This window comes from Eurypyga helias, unplaced genomic scaffold (assembly GCF_000690775.1).
Source record: "Eurypyga helias isolate BGI_N326 unplaced genomic scaffold, ASM69077v1 scaffold23051, whole genome shotgun sequence".
Taxonomy (NCBI): domain Eukaryota; kingdom Metazoa; phylum Chordata; class Aves; order Eurypygiformes; family Eurypygidae; genus Eurypyga; species Eurypyga helias.
Window position 1 is genome coordinate 10,760 of NW_010233084.1, and position 16,665 is coordinate 27,424.

At 51.2% G+C, this 16,665-nt stretch overlaps 1 protein-coding gene across 1 annotated transcript in view; it reads right to left on the reverse strand.

The window, feature by feature from the left end:
• Positions 1–15,940, reverse strand: part of PACS2 (phosphofurin acidic cluster sorting protein 2) — a gene marked incomplete at both ends in the record, with an annotated part of 26,460 nt that extends 10,520 nt beyond the window's left edge. Inside the window, 9 exons of the mRNA XM_010161633.1 lie at positions 4,998–5,106; positions 6,994–7,104; positions 10,181–10,335; positions 10,993–11,099; positions 12,569–12,673; positions 13,311–13,443; positions 14,190–14,311; positions 15,064–15,138; positions 15,850–15,940. Coding sequence (XP_010159935.1) covers positions 4,998–5,106; positions 6,994–7,104; positions 10,181–10,335; positions 10,993–11,099; positions 12,569–12,673; positions 13,311–13,443; positions 14,190–14,311; positions 15,064–15,138; positions 15,850–15,940 — 1,008 coding nt within the window. The remainder of the gene's footprint in view (positions 1–4,997; positions 5,107–6,993; positions 7,105–10,180; positions 10,336–10,992; positions 11,100–12,568; positions 12,674–13,310; positions 13,444–14,189; positions 14,312–15,063; positions 15,139–15,849) is intronic.
• Positions 15,941–16,665: the final 725 nt, after the last annotated feature.

Genomic DNA, 16,665 nt, shown 5'->3' on the forward strand with positions numbered 1-16,665 from the left:
ACTGAGAAGAGCTCAGGGGCAATTCCAAAATAAATCATTTGCTTCAGTCACCATTTATCACAGCTCACAACCACGAGCAGATTGTTCCTGAAGCAATCCAGCTGGATTTCAGCTTGGCTAGTCTAGTCCTGTCACACGTCCTCTCGGGAACCCTGATCCTGCACATGTGCCTCTGATAACGCAGCTTATCAAACCAGATGCTCTTCATGGGGATGGAAGGAAAGACGAGATGACCATGTTGTTCTCCACTTCCTCTTTCCCGATTCCTGTCCTTCAGGACCCCAAAATATTCATGCGGAATCCTTTCACCTTGGTAACGGGCTCTTCTATTCCGCCCATCACAGCCCTGCAACTAAAATATCCCGTCCCTGGAAAGGCAGCTCCTCCGTATTACCTAAGCTCCGTGGATTCCCAGGTTGCAGAAGTTTTACACCCATAGAGATGTCCAAAGTGTTGGCTGTATCCATAGGGATCCTGAAGGCCCTGGCATCTCAGCCATAAATCAAAGCCAGACCTGATGCTGGTTTGTTATTTTTAGTGTTATTTATCCTTCACCTCTTTAATTCTGGGGCGAGGGGACAGCAAACCAAAACACAAATCCTGTGGAAAAACAAAACACAGGCCTATGCAGAGGCTAGAAAGAAAATTTTTAATCTTTGCTTGGGCAAAATTCATCCACCTGCAGAGTCCTTCAAAGGGAAACTGCCCAGAAATGGACTTGCAGGGTCCCTCTCAACCACAAAAATCAATTCAGGTTGAACAAAGACATGTAGCCAGATTTCTCTGTTCTAGGACTCTACAAACGTAGAAGCCGTCACATCACCAGGAGTCACCCACCTGACAAAGGGAAGGAATCTCACTTCTCACTTCTTAGCACAATCTCACTTCTTAGCACAAACTAAGCTGCAAAGCGCTCGGATGCGGCGGAGAGAGGGACTGAATAATCGCTGAGAGCATTTACGCCAGCTATTAACCTTTTAGTAAGGTGTCATTTAAAACTGAAGCAACCCAAACCAGATTCAAATGGAGCCAAACACCCGTGATCTCCAAGCAGGAGGGTCTTAAGTACTACCTTTATTCCAGGCAAGTCCTGCAAGGCACAAAGGAAAGAGGGGACTTGTATCCCCAAAGGACTGGCAGGCCTCTAAGCCCTTTCAGGCCTGGCACTGCCACCGACTCTCCCAGGTACATCTTTGGTGCGAAGCATCTGTCCTTCCCACTGGGCGACTGCAGCTGTCTGCTGGCCAACACCGTCCCTGTTCCACCAAGTCTGCAGCGGTCAAACCCAAGGGACAAGGCAGCTCCGGGTCCCCACGACGCAGCCGAGCTGCCCCTCTGCTTCCCCATGAAACTCCTGTGCAGCATCCGTCATGTTCCTGCAGCGGGCTGGGCAGACCCGACAGCACACGTGGTGTTTCTTCAGCCTTGACTCTCCTCTGCTGCTCTGCTCTGCCAGGCCAGGGGCACAAGCCAACTCCTGCTGCCCTTTCCACCAGCTGCCCACGGAGGTTCGTGCAGCAACCGGCCAGAGTGCGGGGCATTGCTGAGCCAGAGGCAGGACCAAACCCATCCTCCCCAGCCGCGATCACGTTCGGCACCTGCTGCAGGGCGCGTTTCAGAAGCCGCACTGGGGGACACCACCGGGGCTGAGAGACACGCAGCAGGCAGAAAACGCGTCACCCCTGCTGCCTACTGCCCAGGGACCCTCCAAGACACGGTACGTGTGCTCCAGGGGCCAGAGCTGGGGAAGCGCTCCACCACAGACGAGCGAAGAGCTGCTGGTAGATGTGTAGCTAGGAAATGACCCAGCCCTCGCCCTGACAAGCAAGCGACGCAGATCTCGGGTACCGCACCGTGTCACTCAAGAAAGCAACGCAGAGAGGCCGGTGTTGACGCTACACCCCTCCTAGGGAGAGGCCAACCCCTGCCACCATGGTCTCAGCTGCCCGGATGTTGCCTGGACTGCAGTGTTTCTTGACAATTCAGCAACCAGTGCGTCTCCCAGTGCTCACAGTCACCCCGTGTAACGCAGAGGAGCTGGAACGGCAATTTACTTCCTTCCTGAACCCCTTCCTCACTGCCAGCCCCCTTGATTTCAGGTAAGGTCAGCAGATGCTCCAAAAGAACGGGACAAAGCGTTCGCACCCTTGCAGTCCGTCGCAGGCAGTACATGCGCCAACCTGGTGCCATGACAAACAGAACGAGGGGCCGGGAAGGAGGGCGGAGGAGGTCGAAATAGGGATAGCTGGCAATAAAGTTATAAAGCAGCTCATCACATACAGCTACATCCTAAAGACCGGCCTGGCTTTCCTTGGACCATCAGGGCTTGTTTAACAGAGCAAATGCCAGGGTACTGGGAGCTGTCTTGCAATGAATTTGTAGGTAGCACTGCTTTTTCTACAAGGACCACTGCCTTGGAAGCTGGCCTTGGAGAATCTGTTCACCCCTGGCCTCAAAAGAGCTGTAGTAACTTTGTGAACTGAGGACAAAATAAACCATGCCCAATAATCCTGCGATTCGAAGCAGGGGATCCTGCAGAGCAAAGGGGTCTTGGAGGCAGCTCAGAGAGCACAACTCCACTGCTAGCATACATCTATCTCCTTCTTCAGCTCAGAAAGTCCTGTGTGTTTGGGACAGCCTGCCAGTAAGACTAGTCCTTGGGTTTTTTTAATTACAGGGAGAAGCTTTGCTGGTCTGCGCTCGGACACTGCCCAGCTGAACCCCACCCTGAGCCACCGAGTGCCACCTACAGCACTCCAGTTCCAGCAAATGGGAACTGAAAGGCCTTCGCTCAGTCCTGATCCTTTCGGAGCTACGCTACAACCTTTGGCAGCTAGGAAAAAGGGAAGAAAAACCCCAACCTTCTCTGTGTTCTACTGCTCAAAGCTTCTCTCCCAGTAACCCCTCATTCCCATTCAGTCTCCATCCTGGGAACCCGTACGTGTGGTCCAAAGGCAGAGCAGTCATTTCCAACAACGCGTTCTGCCAGCAGATGCCATGGTTTCAAAGCAGCGAGCAGAATTTAACCTAAGGCATAGACCGTGCATCCCAGACCTGCAGGAACTGTTAAACAAGGCACAAAAGACCAGTTCACGGGGGAAAAGAGAGAGGAGATGGGAGAGGGAACCTAAAAGGAACCGATACCTTATGGTAAAATCAAAATGAAAGCTCTTTTTCCTTTTCAGAAAGCAACCAAAGAGAAAGATAAATACGTTATTATACTTACAACAAAGCCATGCATTCATTTAGACAGAAATTGTGTTTTCATTAGCACTCTTTTTCACAATGCCCTAAGTTGCTGCCAACTAGAGAGCTGCATTTCTAGCGAAATCCACACGGGGAGACCATGGCCCATCACTCCATGGGAGAGCTTGTTCCTCTAACTCACTCACCGGGTACTTGGCTGAAAGCAGAAGTGATTTTACACAACAGAGATGCTAACAGACTGCAGGCGATGCCACCAGCGTGACTGAAGTCCTGGCAATCTCTCTCCCAAGTGACCTTCTGCAGGGTTTGAGCCCCATTTAAACCTGTCAACAGCTTCAGGCACGGTACCGCCCAGTCCAAAGGGTTTAAAACCCAAATGGATCGGACCAGCTCAGTGAAGCGGTCGTGCACACCAAACTGACCTTTCTGGGCACATCAGAAACAATTAAATGTGTGGTAATGACAAAAATGAACCTGTAACAAGATGGAGAAGGCGGCGGAGGAGTGCAGAACCCAGCAACCGACGGGTGCAGAGAAAGAACAAGGCAGCCATCGGAAGGGGTTCACACCGCACGGGGGGTGTCCGGACTCCGTATGAGCAACTCGGGTAAGTCGTCAACCAAAATAAAAGGTTGAAGCTAAGAGCTTCTGGTTCCCTGCGACTCTCCAAACTTCGCCTTTATCAGGTGAACATCACACAAGTTCACAAGTACATGAAGAGAGGGCACTCTTTTTAACTTTAACAGTCAGTCTGGACATAGTTTTCCTAGGAGACCATGAGGAATGGGCTAAATTTGACTGGATCATTTCTGCAAAGCAATATAGGGCAGACACGGGAATGGAAAAAGCAATATACCATGAGCATTTCCAAAAAGAAGGAAATAAAGGAACTCTACCCACACCTTTAATTCCTCCCAGCTCTTATGCAAAGGAGGCACCAAAGAGGGATGTTAACTGACCAAAAATGCAAGATCAGGTATAACATGGGAAGGGTAGTAATTAACAATTGACATCATCCACACCTCACAGGAGATTGCTAGCCCCCAGTGGAGAAAAATCAGATGAGTGTTTGTCCTGCTTTCAGATATTACTGGGAGGTGAGGTGGAGTCCATTCTTCTCCTCTGAGCCTCATTTCTGAGACACAATGCACCTCTACCCTTCAGGGGCAGTTACTCTTCTTCCTGGACCACAGCCACAGGAGGCTCTACATACTTCTGAATCTTGATTTCAGAGCCCCACCCTCCCTCCCTACAGGCTGCTTATCCCTTAAGGGACGTTGAAATAAAACCTGGCGAACGTCAGCCCTCTCCAGCAGGAGCCCTGGTAGCCTGCAACTGCCAATCAACAAGGATTTTGTCTCTCCTCCCAGAAATTCTGCTATTTACACTCCAAAAAGAAAGGGCTTTGGTTTCCTCAACCCTGATGTAAAAAGGGCAGGTCTCATGGAAGATACTCCGGGGAGTGGAATGCCGCAGTCCAGGCTTACACACCCATTGTTTTCTGTGGGAAGGGAGAGGACTCCCTGGTAAGAGATCTCTGGAACCTAAGCAGGTGTAATTCCCACCTCCTCACACCTCTCAGATCTTCAAAGAGATCACTTAAGTAAGCACTGCCGCAGACCCACCGTTACCTAAGGGGGACACATCGCTGGCTGCAGGCTACCGTGAGGCTCCCGAGGCGTTTGCAGTTCGGAGCGATTTTAAAGACCGCTGGCGCACGAGGTGAGAAAAGCACTTGGCTTTCAACCCGGTGCTCGCTCCGGAAAGCCAGCATCACGTCAGCGACGTACCTTTTCTGCTTGTACGTCAGCATCGCTTCGGCGATGGGCAACTGGTGCGCGCAGTTTGCCCCTGCTATGTACTGCGTTATCCGGGAGACGACGTCGGGTGCTTCTGGAACTGCAACAGAACCAAGGGAAAAATACCTGAAGTAACTTCTCGGACCAGCACCGGCACTGTCCTCCGTTGGCTCAGCCAAGCGGCTGACGGCACCCAGCCACCCGCGCTGTGACCAAAAGCACACATCCTACGAGAGCACCGAGGTTAGAACACCAGGACAGACACCTGCACGCTGAGGTAGTGTGGTTATTTCATAGTTCTTCAACTGCTTTCCTTTGAAAAGGGGTACCCGGCCCTGAGCGACCTCGCGCAGGGCCCCGGCGAGCTGCTCCCCTCACACCAGCATTCGAGTTGTCCCATTTGTCACCGAGTGAACCGAAACAACCGAGAGCCAAGCCAGGGTCGGAAACGCGTGCAGCAGCTTCAGATCTCACACTGCGTCTGATTCCAGCTGACAGGATGATGTTGCCTGAATGCCTTCCGTGTTTCTTGGGTCAGGCCTCAAGCGTGAGACCAAGGGAAGGCAAGCGACCCTCCGCAGGCACTTCCACGCCTTCCCGGGCATTTCAACCCAGGTTCGCTGTACCTCGGTGACATGTGAAGAGGTAGGATTCTCTGCCAGGTCTTCTTATGCCATCATGGGGTTTCTGTGCCCTGAGAACTGCACAAATGGCCAATCTACGAGGTCTGGACTGCACAAAAATCAGGCTGCATTTTCCTCGCAGCATGCAGGCAAATAAATAAGGGCTGCAGCACACGACCGACTAACGAAGAGATATGGCGCTTGAGCTGGATTTCTATGCCTAATGGGTATTCCTAACCCAGACAGAAAAATCAAGTCTGTATTGACATTTGTCTGCATTTTCAAGTGCAGCAAGCGATTAAATAAACCAGTTCCAGACACCTGTTCCTCCACGAGCTTGGAATCAAGGAAGAGCATAAGCTGGGTGGCCCACTGGGTGATCCCTGGTCCAGCCTCCTGCTCCAAGCAGGGCTAACTTCACCTTCAGAACAGGCAGCCCAGGGCCTTGTCCAGCCAAATTCCCATCAGCCGGAAGAGGCTCTGAACAATTACCTGTGAAAAGGTGTCTCTCCTCCTCCCATGGCTAGAGGACTTCCAGGAGCATCCTAGGAGCCTCAGGCACTCTGCAATTCCAACAGGAGGATCACACTGCATCCTCCCCACCCTCACGGTGCTCCAAAGAACTCCAAAGCTTTTTCCTTCTAGTGAAATTTCTGTGTGGGATATGCTGCCACGAGAGCATCACTCCTCAGCCAAGTCTCAAGCCTTCACGTAGACCTAAATGTCAGATGCAAATCCTCTTTTCTCCTGTTCTTCCTGTTCTTGAAAGAACGGATGGAGAAACCGCAAGCATTAATATTTTAAGCAAATCAGTGCTTTAACACACCGAAAGGCTTTCTCCTGGCCTAGAACACTCGGATCAGAACAGGAACTTGTTGAGCTGACCAAGGGCAGCTCCCACATGTTAAAACACTGGCAAAGAACAAAATTCTTTTTTAATGAGAAATATCCTGCCAGCAGACTTCAGAAATGTCAAGGTCATTCTCGTGCACAAATAATAGAAGTTAATCTTCTCCGAGTTTCCGGTTTCCCGAACCTTTGACGCTGGAGAGTTTCTGAAGGGCCAAAGAAAGCAATGCACTGCACTTGGTAACGAGACCTTCCCACCAAAGAACGAAGCTGAGAGGTAGGTAAAGCCAGCGTGACCCAGAGGCAGCCAGTGCCTCTGGGAGCCAACAACTGTTTGCCAACCACCACGGGAGAACATACAAAGGTCAGCATCTGAAAAGGGAATGTGGCGGAGCGAGGAGAAAAGAGGAACAAAAACATTGGTCTGCTTCCTCTTGTATTTACTTGACCTTTGCTGAAATTACTCATTCAAGCCTTTTATCCCACACGGGCCAGACCCAGACACATCGTCTTACCAGCGGTCTGTGCTTCAAGTTTGTTGAACAGGTCCCTCCAGGCTAGATCTTGGAAGAAGTTGTTGTATCTGTAATCTACAGACCCCAGATACTTGGCCACCGGATGAGAGCCTAAGAAAGAAAGGAAAACATGACAGCACTGAACACAAGTGTGTTGTTTATCCTAAGGAAGTAAATTCCAAAAATCAAAACTAGACTAGACACCCCAGAAATAAATTTCTTCAGTTTTAACCACGTCTTTCAGCCCAGCTTATCTCTACAAAAGCATCCAAACAGCCTTCCCAGCAGAGAAAGTGCTCACCACCACTCATATCTGTCAGCGACACCTCCCCCTTCCCTCCTGACAAATTAAATTGTAAAAGGCCAAAGAAAACAGGACTGGGAAACTGCTGAGGAAATAAAGGATTTGGAAGACAGAAGCCCTACGGCTCTCAATCTCGGCCTCATTTTTGCAAGTGGCTTTCCCAGCAGCCCTGCCTGCCCAGGGGCTGCACCGTGGCCAGGTCCTCTGCCAACAGTCGTCCCCCTTCCTCCAAACACCATTAGCGCACCACGGCTGTTCCGCAACACTGAGAAGAGGCAACTGTCCCCAACCAGGAAAAACAACCCAGGGAGGCTTGTTTAATCAGTGGAGAAGGGCTAGAAGCCCAATAAATAACCTGTAATTTAAGACAGAAGGCAGAGGCAAGGATGGCAGCCCCCAGTGAAGGCTGGCATATGCATCCCTGCTTGCCCTAGCTAAGCCTTATGGCTCCTCTGTGAGCACGGAAAGACCTCTTTGCAGAAAGCTTGCGTGTCCAGCCCCCAGCTTGCAGCCCCGGGTGGAGATCTGACTTCATACTCACACTCAGCAGAAGAGGGAAGGCATTTAGGTGAGAAACTCTGCCCTAGGAGGTGGTAAAAACTTGCCACCGTTATTTTAGGCCCCACAAGTCCCCAAACGAGACAACCCGCTCCTGCAACGACCTCTCCAGTCTTTCAACACAGGAGAAAGATGTGCCAGGATCCCACTTTCCAGTCACAAGTCCTGTACATTTACAATCAGTCACGAAGCGGCCACGGAGCTCCCCTCATCAGCTTATTCTTATCCTTCCTCCATACCAAATGGCAACAGTTGAGTCACCAACTGGGAACCCCACAACTCCTTCCAAGAAGACCCCAGCTGCTTAACTATACTCACTGTCCTCCAGTAAAGCTCACGGTGGAAGAAAATCCACTGTCTCTTCTCAGCCCTCCAAACCGGCATGGGTTTCCAGACCGAAAGGTTCAAGCAGAAGGTCTCTCCGAGCTTCCCTCGACGTCATGAGAGACTGGGGCCCTAAATTCTTCCCTGGACCCTCCTGACCATGGCTACCTTCAGACCCATCGTTTCTTTGCAGGGGAGATTACAAACCGTGCACGGGGAACAGCACCGGAGCAGCTTTTCCGCACGCAGGGAAAATGCATCGCACAGGGCAGATGCCGCTGGAAACAAGTACTAAATGCAAGGCCTCCCAGCAAGTTCTTTCCCTTTCAGATGTTTATGGCCTGGTCACCATCCTGTCTTTGGTGCTTTTTAATTGTCAGAAAAAGAGAGGTTGCTCCTCAGTCCCTTTAACGAGCTGCCCGAAAGCTGGCCAGAAAGCAGCACTTGATTCCAGCAGGAAATACGGCCGACTTCTAAGGGGAAGGCCCTGTTAGAGAAGCTTCTGTACTTAAAGTACATTTTAAGATTATTCACAGTTCTGAAGCAGTCCCATTATAAAAATGTCTTGTTTTGTTTTGGTTTTGGTTTTTGGGTTTTTTTTTTTTTTTTAATTACCAAAGAAAATTTTAAGATTAAAAAACTAACCCCAAACCACACTAGCTAGATCTTGTGTTCACATTTCCAGGTCATTACAGACTGCCAGGACTCTTCCTCTGAGGCCAGGAGACGGTCAGCACCTGAGGATTCAAAGTCCCCGGTCACACAGACTCTCATCCAAAGCACATTTACCCCTGCAGAAATTATTCTCTGGGTTTGTGTGGTTTTTTTTTTTTGGTTGGGTTTTTTTTTTTTTTTTTTTTTTACACCCTCTAAAGGGGTCTGTCTCCTCCTGCCAACCACTTTGGAAACGAAATGCCTTCCTCACAGAGGATCCATCCCCCTTCCTCTGCCTTTTTGACTTCTGCTAACCCACCACTGAATCGACAGCCTAACCCCACTGTTCATGGGTTCTTCTGACTCCTACAGCAACTGCCACCAGCTGCTCCCAAACCAAGAGCACCGGAAAAAACCCAAAAAAAAATGATTTTCAAGTTTTCCTTTGCTTACACCACCTAAATACTGCTCTGTTCACACAAGCCAAGCCTCAGGCTAGAGCAGCTCCTCTGGCATCACACCCTTAGGACACCAACATTGCGCAGGTGTCCCCGCATCAGTGACCGCCTGGCTTCCAAGGCCTCCCGCTACAACATTCCTCACGGTTCTGCCTGCAAAGGACCCCGCACGTTATGCCCGGGCCACTCCGCTTCCTGCAGCGCAAGCGATCCAGCCTGGGTAACTTTCCAGGCCTCCTGCTACAACATTCCTCATGGTTCTGCCTACAAAGGACCCCACACGTTATGCCCAGGCCACTCCGCTCCCCCCAGCACAAGCGATCCAGCCTGGGTAACTTTCCAGCCAGGCTTGCTGAGCTGCTGGAAGGGCAGAGATAAGGTGCTGGAAAACCGAGGGGGGAAAAATCCCAAGGAGAAGAGTGCATAAAGGAAAGGTCAAAAGATACATGTAATTTGAATAATTTAAATTCTCAGCAGTTTCAGAGCCTTTAAAGATTTTCAACCCCTGTTCCTCCATAAACGTTTTCTATGTCAGCCTCAGGGAGGCCAGGACAGTTATCACTTTGGGAAACAGGGTGCCCAAGGAATTTCAGATTTCAGCCAGGAAAAGGGCTTCCAGAACGTTATTCTGTGCATTCACGTTACCCTGCATGGGGAGGAAGCACTCAATGCCTTCCTTCGCCCGAGAGGTTTACAACAGACTTCGGCACCAGGAATTCACTCACGCCACAGCAGCCACACAAGCGTTGCACGACGCCACGACAGCACGACATTTGGCTCATTCACCAGCCGTCTACCTAGCCAAAGCTTCCAGCAGAGCTTCTCCCGAGGGAACACGCTACGCTTAACCCGTTCATCTTTCTAGGAAGAGAAATTGTTCCTTAGTTACCTAGAGGGATGATCAAAAACCTCATGTAGCCGAGCCAGTCTGGGGTTTTGTGAGACAGCTGCTCTACAAAGAGCCTCAACACAGCACTGAGGTAATTCTGGGCTCCGGCCACCGCAATTTTAATTGGGTTTGGAGGCTGCGAATTGCAGTTACAGCTAGACAGAAAAAGAGGAAACACATTCATAATCCTGCTTCCAGCCAGCTATTTCAGAACAAGTAAAAGAGATGAATTGGTTAATAACAACCGCAGAAGAACAGAGCTTGTTCAATACACCAGGCAATATCACAACGACTATCAGCAGCTTAAAACATCATTAACAAAATGCAGTGTTGTTCCGCACTTTCTTAACCGGTCTCCTTGCCCCTTCTTTCACACGTGTGGATAATCTAAGGGGCTGAAAACTACCGAGGTTAGGGTGTACCAGAAACACGGAGAACACACCCAGGTACCCACACAGCAGGTAGCTAGGGAATGCCTTGAGGAATTAACCTGGGAATTGCTGGGGAGGGAGCGAGAACTCAAAACCTACCTATGAGCTTTGCATGCTTTACTGGTTATTAGTTCTGACCCAGGAGGCAGAGCACAATCTTGTAAAATCGCCGGCGTCGAGGAAGGGAGACTCGTACCCACCCTCAGGGGACAGAACAGCTCCAACTCCGCAGGGCTGGCGGGTGCGGGAGAGCCACACAACTCTGACTTCAGGAGAAGCGTTTCTCAGCTATTGGATGGAAAACTCCCTGGGCACTGGGGCAGAGCCGAGAGGCTTTCAGAGCCGAGTGACTCAAACAACACACACGAGGCGAGAACTTACTATCTCTGTATCCTGGAGACAATAGTGCTGAAAGCTGCCTGAATATCAGCCGAGGAGCACGTGCAGACCACTGGCAAGGTATGCTTTTGCAAGACATCTGATAGGTACTGAGGAGAGAACAGAACATTTTATAGTCCTTATTTTTGGTACAGTTTGTCACAAGAAGAAAACCTGCCTCTTCCAGCCTCCTAGGTATTGTCACACCCAAGTGTGGGCACCCTCCTCGTGCCCAATCTGTGGGATGGCTACTTCCCAAATACCTCATATCCCTGTGTCCCCGCCAAATGAAAGCTCTTCCTATAAAAAAAGTGGGAACACTGCACCTTCTTGACGAACACCAACACTATATGCAAAACGCAGCATCGACAACTCTGGAAGAGCAGGCCGCAGAGAGCAGGGCAGCAGCACGCCGGCCGCGTACCAGACAGCAGATGCTCCCTGCTCGCCTGCTTCTAGAACTGCAGCTGCATCTCTCTGACTTCAAAAAGACTTAAATGTGACGTTCTGCCCAGTCTCGAGCACTAAGAAAAGGGAAGGGTGTTACCACCACACACATTCCTCAGGAGGGACTGTTCCCCCTCCACACAGGGAACAAGTAAACACACGCCTCGGGTACCACATGGACATAATATTGATGAGACTCAGCCATTGTCTCACGCTCTCAAATTCTGCACCACTGATCTATACGCCCCCAACGCCACCTTTGTGTCCTCTGATACTGCAGGCACAAGCTGCTAAAATTCCTGCAAGACAACCTACAATGCTTTCTGTCCATCTCTAGAAGGCATTTCCCTGTCTTCCAAGTACAGAGAAATGGGAACCAGTAGCTCAGCTGGTATTGTTGCTCTTTCAGACACCAAGATCCCAGTTATTCCAGCAGCAGAAAGCCAAATCAGACAACATAAATCCACGAGCCTGGCACAAATTCTGCAGGCGACAGTCACCCAGCACATATTTTCTGGTCCTCTTCGTGTTTTATTCCTTTCTCAGACTAAGGTTCCAAAAGGAGCAAAATTTGTTCTGAACCCAGAACAAACCACCAGCATAAGAAAGCACCGCTCTGGGTTCTCCTTCACACAGCTCCTGCTCCCTCAGACAAGGTGGGGTGACATACCTGCGGTCAGGAATCACAAGCCTGAGTGCAAGGCAACAGAGCTGACCTGAAATATTTCCTCCTGCATTCGCCGCCCATGCCTAGAAATCCCAGCCTAAACCACAGGTCAGTTCTGCCTGCTTCCTCTGTCCCAGTCTACCACAGCTGAGAAGGAGGCTCTTGGGTGCCAGCGTCCAGCCATTCCCCGCATGCTGCTAACCAGAAGGAATGGCGTTTTGTAGAAGAGAAAAAACCACCTCTGTGGAAAGACTCGGGTGGCAGAGCTTCACAAGATCTCCTGGTCAAACGAGATCCACTGCGTGGGCACTGACACTCACTATGCTGCCAGCCCCCACGCACCGCCACTGCTCTTCCAACCAAGCAGCAGAACCTCCTTGGTGAGCGGCAGAGCTCAAGGCCCGTCCATTCCTGAGGAGGAACAGTGAGGAGAACTGTGCTTCAGGCAACGTCTCCCGCCCTTACCTGGCCTTGCCAGTCAGAAGTATTGACAAGAATAATGTTTTCTGGCAGCTGGTCATCAGAAACCAGGATGTGATTTAGTTGGTCGTACACTGTTTTCCTGGGGATCTGAAAACAAAGACAGGGAGAAGAGAACAGATGTCAGCTCTAATCGTCAAGCCACCAGCTCCATCTCCTGCAGTTCCCAAGAGGTGGCTGCGTGTGGCCGATGAGTGCCCAGTCACCCCACCAAAGCCACGCTACCAGCCGCGCTGGCTGCTATGACTGACGCCTGTCAGCTCCTTCACCGCTGCAGTATTCCACAGGCTCCACCTTGGTCCGGTTGGCCATTACTCCTTCTGCCACGCACTTTTACTTACATCACTGAACCATCCCCTTCAGGGAGGGAATCTAGTCCCGCAGCTGACAACAGCAAGGCACAGACGCCACGCACAGGTCAGTCCCCTTTCGCAATCCCTAGCAATTTGCCTTATTTCAAGTTCCTCCACACATCCCTATTCTTTTCTCATCACAACAATCTGTTGCGGTGTTTTCGGCTCACGGCAGGCTGACCAAGCAACAAGCAGGCACAACCCATCAGACTGGATGGAAGATACACCATCAGCCAAGACAAATTCCTGAAGCCGCAGGGCCCAGTTCCTTTCCAGCAGGGATTGCACCTGGACTAGAAGGAAAGGGACCACAGGAGACAGTTGGAGAAGAATTTAAACTATGAATGGCTGGAGTGACAGCATTGTTTTCCCACCTGTAAGTGGTGCCGGGTGTCTGGAGAGCGTTCATTGTCCAGGCTGTTGGCTCTCTCGTTCTGCGGCCTCACTGGCTGCCTCTCCTTCAGAGATGTGCTCCTTCCCCGACGTCCCGTCTGCTTCCCTTCAGACCTGCTAGAGACATGCGCTTGCATTCCAGAGCTGGCTCGTATCCGAGTGAAACACATCCCCCAAATCCCAGATCACCCCGTCTGGCAACAGCGTGAGCGGAGGCACTGGGGAATCGTGCATGTAGATCTCAGCCAGCCTGGGGCCTGCTAATTCTGCTTCTGACAGTGCGGAGTGCACAATTCACCTATGGAGCTTGTTCCCAGGAATCCCAGACTTCCATGGCCCATACTAAGACCCACACCACCACCTCACTAGCACAGCAGGATACAGCCATGCAAACTGCAGGCACACACCCAAGAGCAGCAGAGAAATACCTCTGCAAAAGAGCATTTATTTGCTCACAAGTAAGCGTGGAAACTACACGGTGGGCTTTCTGACGCCCACGTTCCCTACCCTATTTAGGAAGGTTTAGCAGAACATAAGTTAGACTTGATAACCACCTTTAAGGCCAAAATCTGCATCGGACTGACTCAGCACCAGTATCTTTGAGCAAGCAGCTGCAGCGTTTTATAAAACCTTCCTTGGACGTGGAGCGGGTACAACACGGGAGACAGAAGCAACCTCAGAGCAGTGCTGCCCCTCAGGGTCCTGAGCATTCATTTATCAAGCGGTCAGGACTCGTCACCTCAGTGCCTGGACACAGGGAAGGTCTCCTCGCAGCCAGCGGCTCAAGGCCATCCTGCCCGAGGGCCAGCACGCTGCCACGACCGCCCGAGCAGCCCCGCGGTGCCGTGTCACCGCTCTACCTGGTGGATGGGATAATGAGGGACTCGGTCTTGGTGATCTTCCCGCTGGGTGGGAGCTTTTCGACAAACACATCCGGCGTGGGAAGCTCAGCTTCCTGGACCTCGGCTTGCTGGTTAGACTCCTGCAAAAACACAAGGAATCGAGTCGTCAGGAAAAACCCTCCGCCCTGTCTCGCTACACAAGGGCTGGCAGGAGGCATCCCAGCTTGGCTCTGCCTGGGGCGCACCCAGCCTGCTTCTTCCAGACACGCCACTCACTGCCGAAAGGGAGACGCCAATAGTGGCTTCTCTGGGCTACCAGGTCCCAGCTCTGCCTCAGAAGGGAGCTGGGGCTGGGAAAGGCGCTCAGGTACGCTGTTCGGAATAGGCACTCCCCAGCTCAAACAAGGGACGTACCTCCCCACGCAGCGCAGACCAACTCCGCTGACCCAGACGAACTCACAGAGCGAGACAGACATGGGGGAAGCGTTACAACCGGCATGTCCCCAGCAGAACGACTTGAGCTTTGGGATTCTTATCCCAGCAACAGCTGGATTTCTGTCAGTTCCACTTGAAGTCATACTTCCGTCTGATCAAACACAACAGCCCCGAGAATACTTTTCAGGACTCTACACGTGCTCAGTAGCAGATTTTGGGCCAGCCTCCCTCAGACGAGGCGAAAGGCTGTTTAAACAGGCGGCCACATACAGCATTTCAGCTTCCAAAGGCTGACAGAACCTCCAACGGCTAAGGTCAGGAGGGGAGCTCAGCGCTACCTTGGCTGCAGCTAACGTTACCCACGTAGGGCGCGCTGCACGTGCGACTACGCAGCCGCAGAACGCAGCCGACACCCAGACTGCCACCGAGAGCGTTAACGAGCGCCTTCCCAACTTACGTAAGACACGGTGTCAGAAATACTGTCGCCTACGTGTTTGGTTCCAAGACTCTTCGTCTTTTCAGGCACTTCTACCTGCTTGAAGGAGAAAGAGCATTAGGAGGTGTGGCACCAGCAGAGTTTTCAGCCACGCTCTCTGCATCAGGATCTTCAAAAGACACACGTCTCCATTTAAACATCGCACAGCTCCGCAGGATGAGCAGGAGTGCTTCCTGGGCGCACCAGGAGCGAACACGTTAGCGTGGGATGCGGCAAACCTGATGTAGGACACACTGTAGAGGAAAGGAAGTGCCCTGGAATAGGGACTGATATCCTATGCACCTAATATGCCGACGCATGAGGGTATGGAAAAGAGGGTGAGCTGCCCCTCAGCACTTGCTCCCAGCCACCATGAACAGTATCCCAACGCCAGTAAGGTAAAGCTTCCCCCAGAGCAGTGCCAAGGGGTCCCTACAACTCCCAGGCAACATCTCCCATCCTGGCAGTCATTTCAAGTCCATGGGAACCTGAAGCCATTCATACCGTTGGCCAGTATTCGATACGTAACCTGAAGATGTCCCCTGGGGTTAACGCAATATTCGCTTTAACAAACATAAACCCAAACACCAACAATAATAACAAGCCAAACCACCCCCCAACCATGTTTTCTTAGTAGAAAATTTGTATCTCTGCATCCAAGCTTTGGAGGACGCCAGAGAGGGTGTTTGAGTTCAGACATGCATGCAGAGACGGCGCAGGTCTGCTTCATGACCCGCAGACAGACACCCTTCTTGAGACACGACTTACAGGACTTGATGGCTCTCTCTGACTCCTGATGCTGTGGATGCTACCGATTTCCGTCTGAGAGCTGGAGTGTGACAGTCCTTCAAAGTAAGGTCTGAATAAAGAAACCAAAACCAGTTTCTTATTATCAAAAACACTAACAAAGTCCACCATGTTCACAGCAAAGCAATGCGATTGTTCCCAGCTCCCCAGTGCTCCCAGTAAGATTTACAGGCTACTTTTGAAAGGAAGGGGTGGGCTTCAGGACAGCAAAGAGAAGGCAGAAAGCCCTTGACTGAGATACAGCCAGCAGAGTTGCTGCCTCCCCCCTGACACTCTGCCCCCGCGGGTAAGCGACTCCTGGTGCTAACGCGCGTTTGATTTCCAGCTCGCATCTGGATCTGGCTGCCAGCCCCAGGATCCCATTACACATTTGCTCAGTAAGATAAGGCAGCGCGCACAATCGCATTGCACTGCCATGTAAAAAGGCAGCTCATCACCAGGACTCAATTACAAATTAAGGAACTGATTCTTCTTGTTGCAGGAAAAACCTGCCTACGAGCATCAGCATTTATCACACCCCCTTCACGATACCAACACAAGAACTGGGCACAGCAAACCACGGCGTCTCCCCAGGACCAGACACATCAAGTTCTTATTCCAGCAAGCACATATCCCACAACAGTTCACTCCTTGGCTCCAGGGAATGGTTCACGAGCTCTCGGTGTGCACAGTACAGTATTTTGGCAAGTTTCAAAGCAGTTGCTTACCACTACACATCTATTTTTAAATCCCTTCAGGGTAGGGCCGACCAACTGGCAATCCCAAGCACAAGGACAG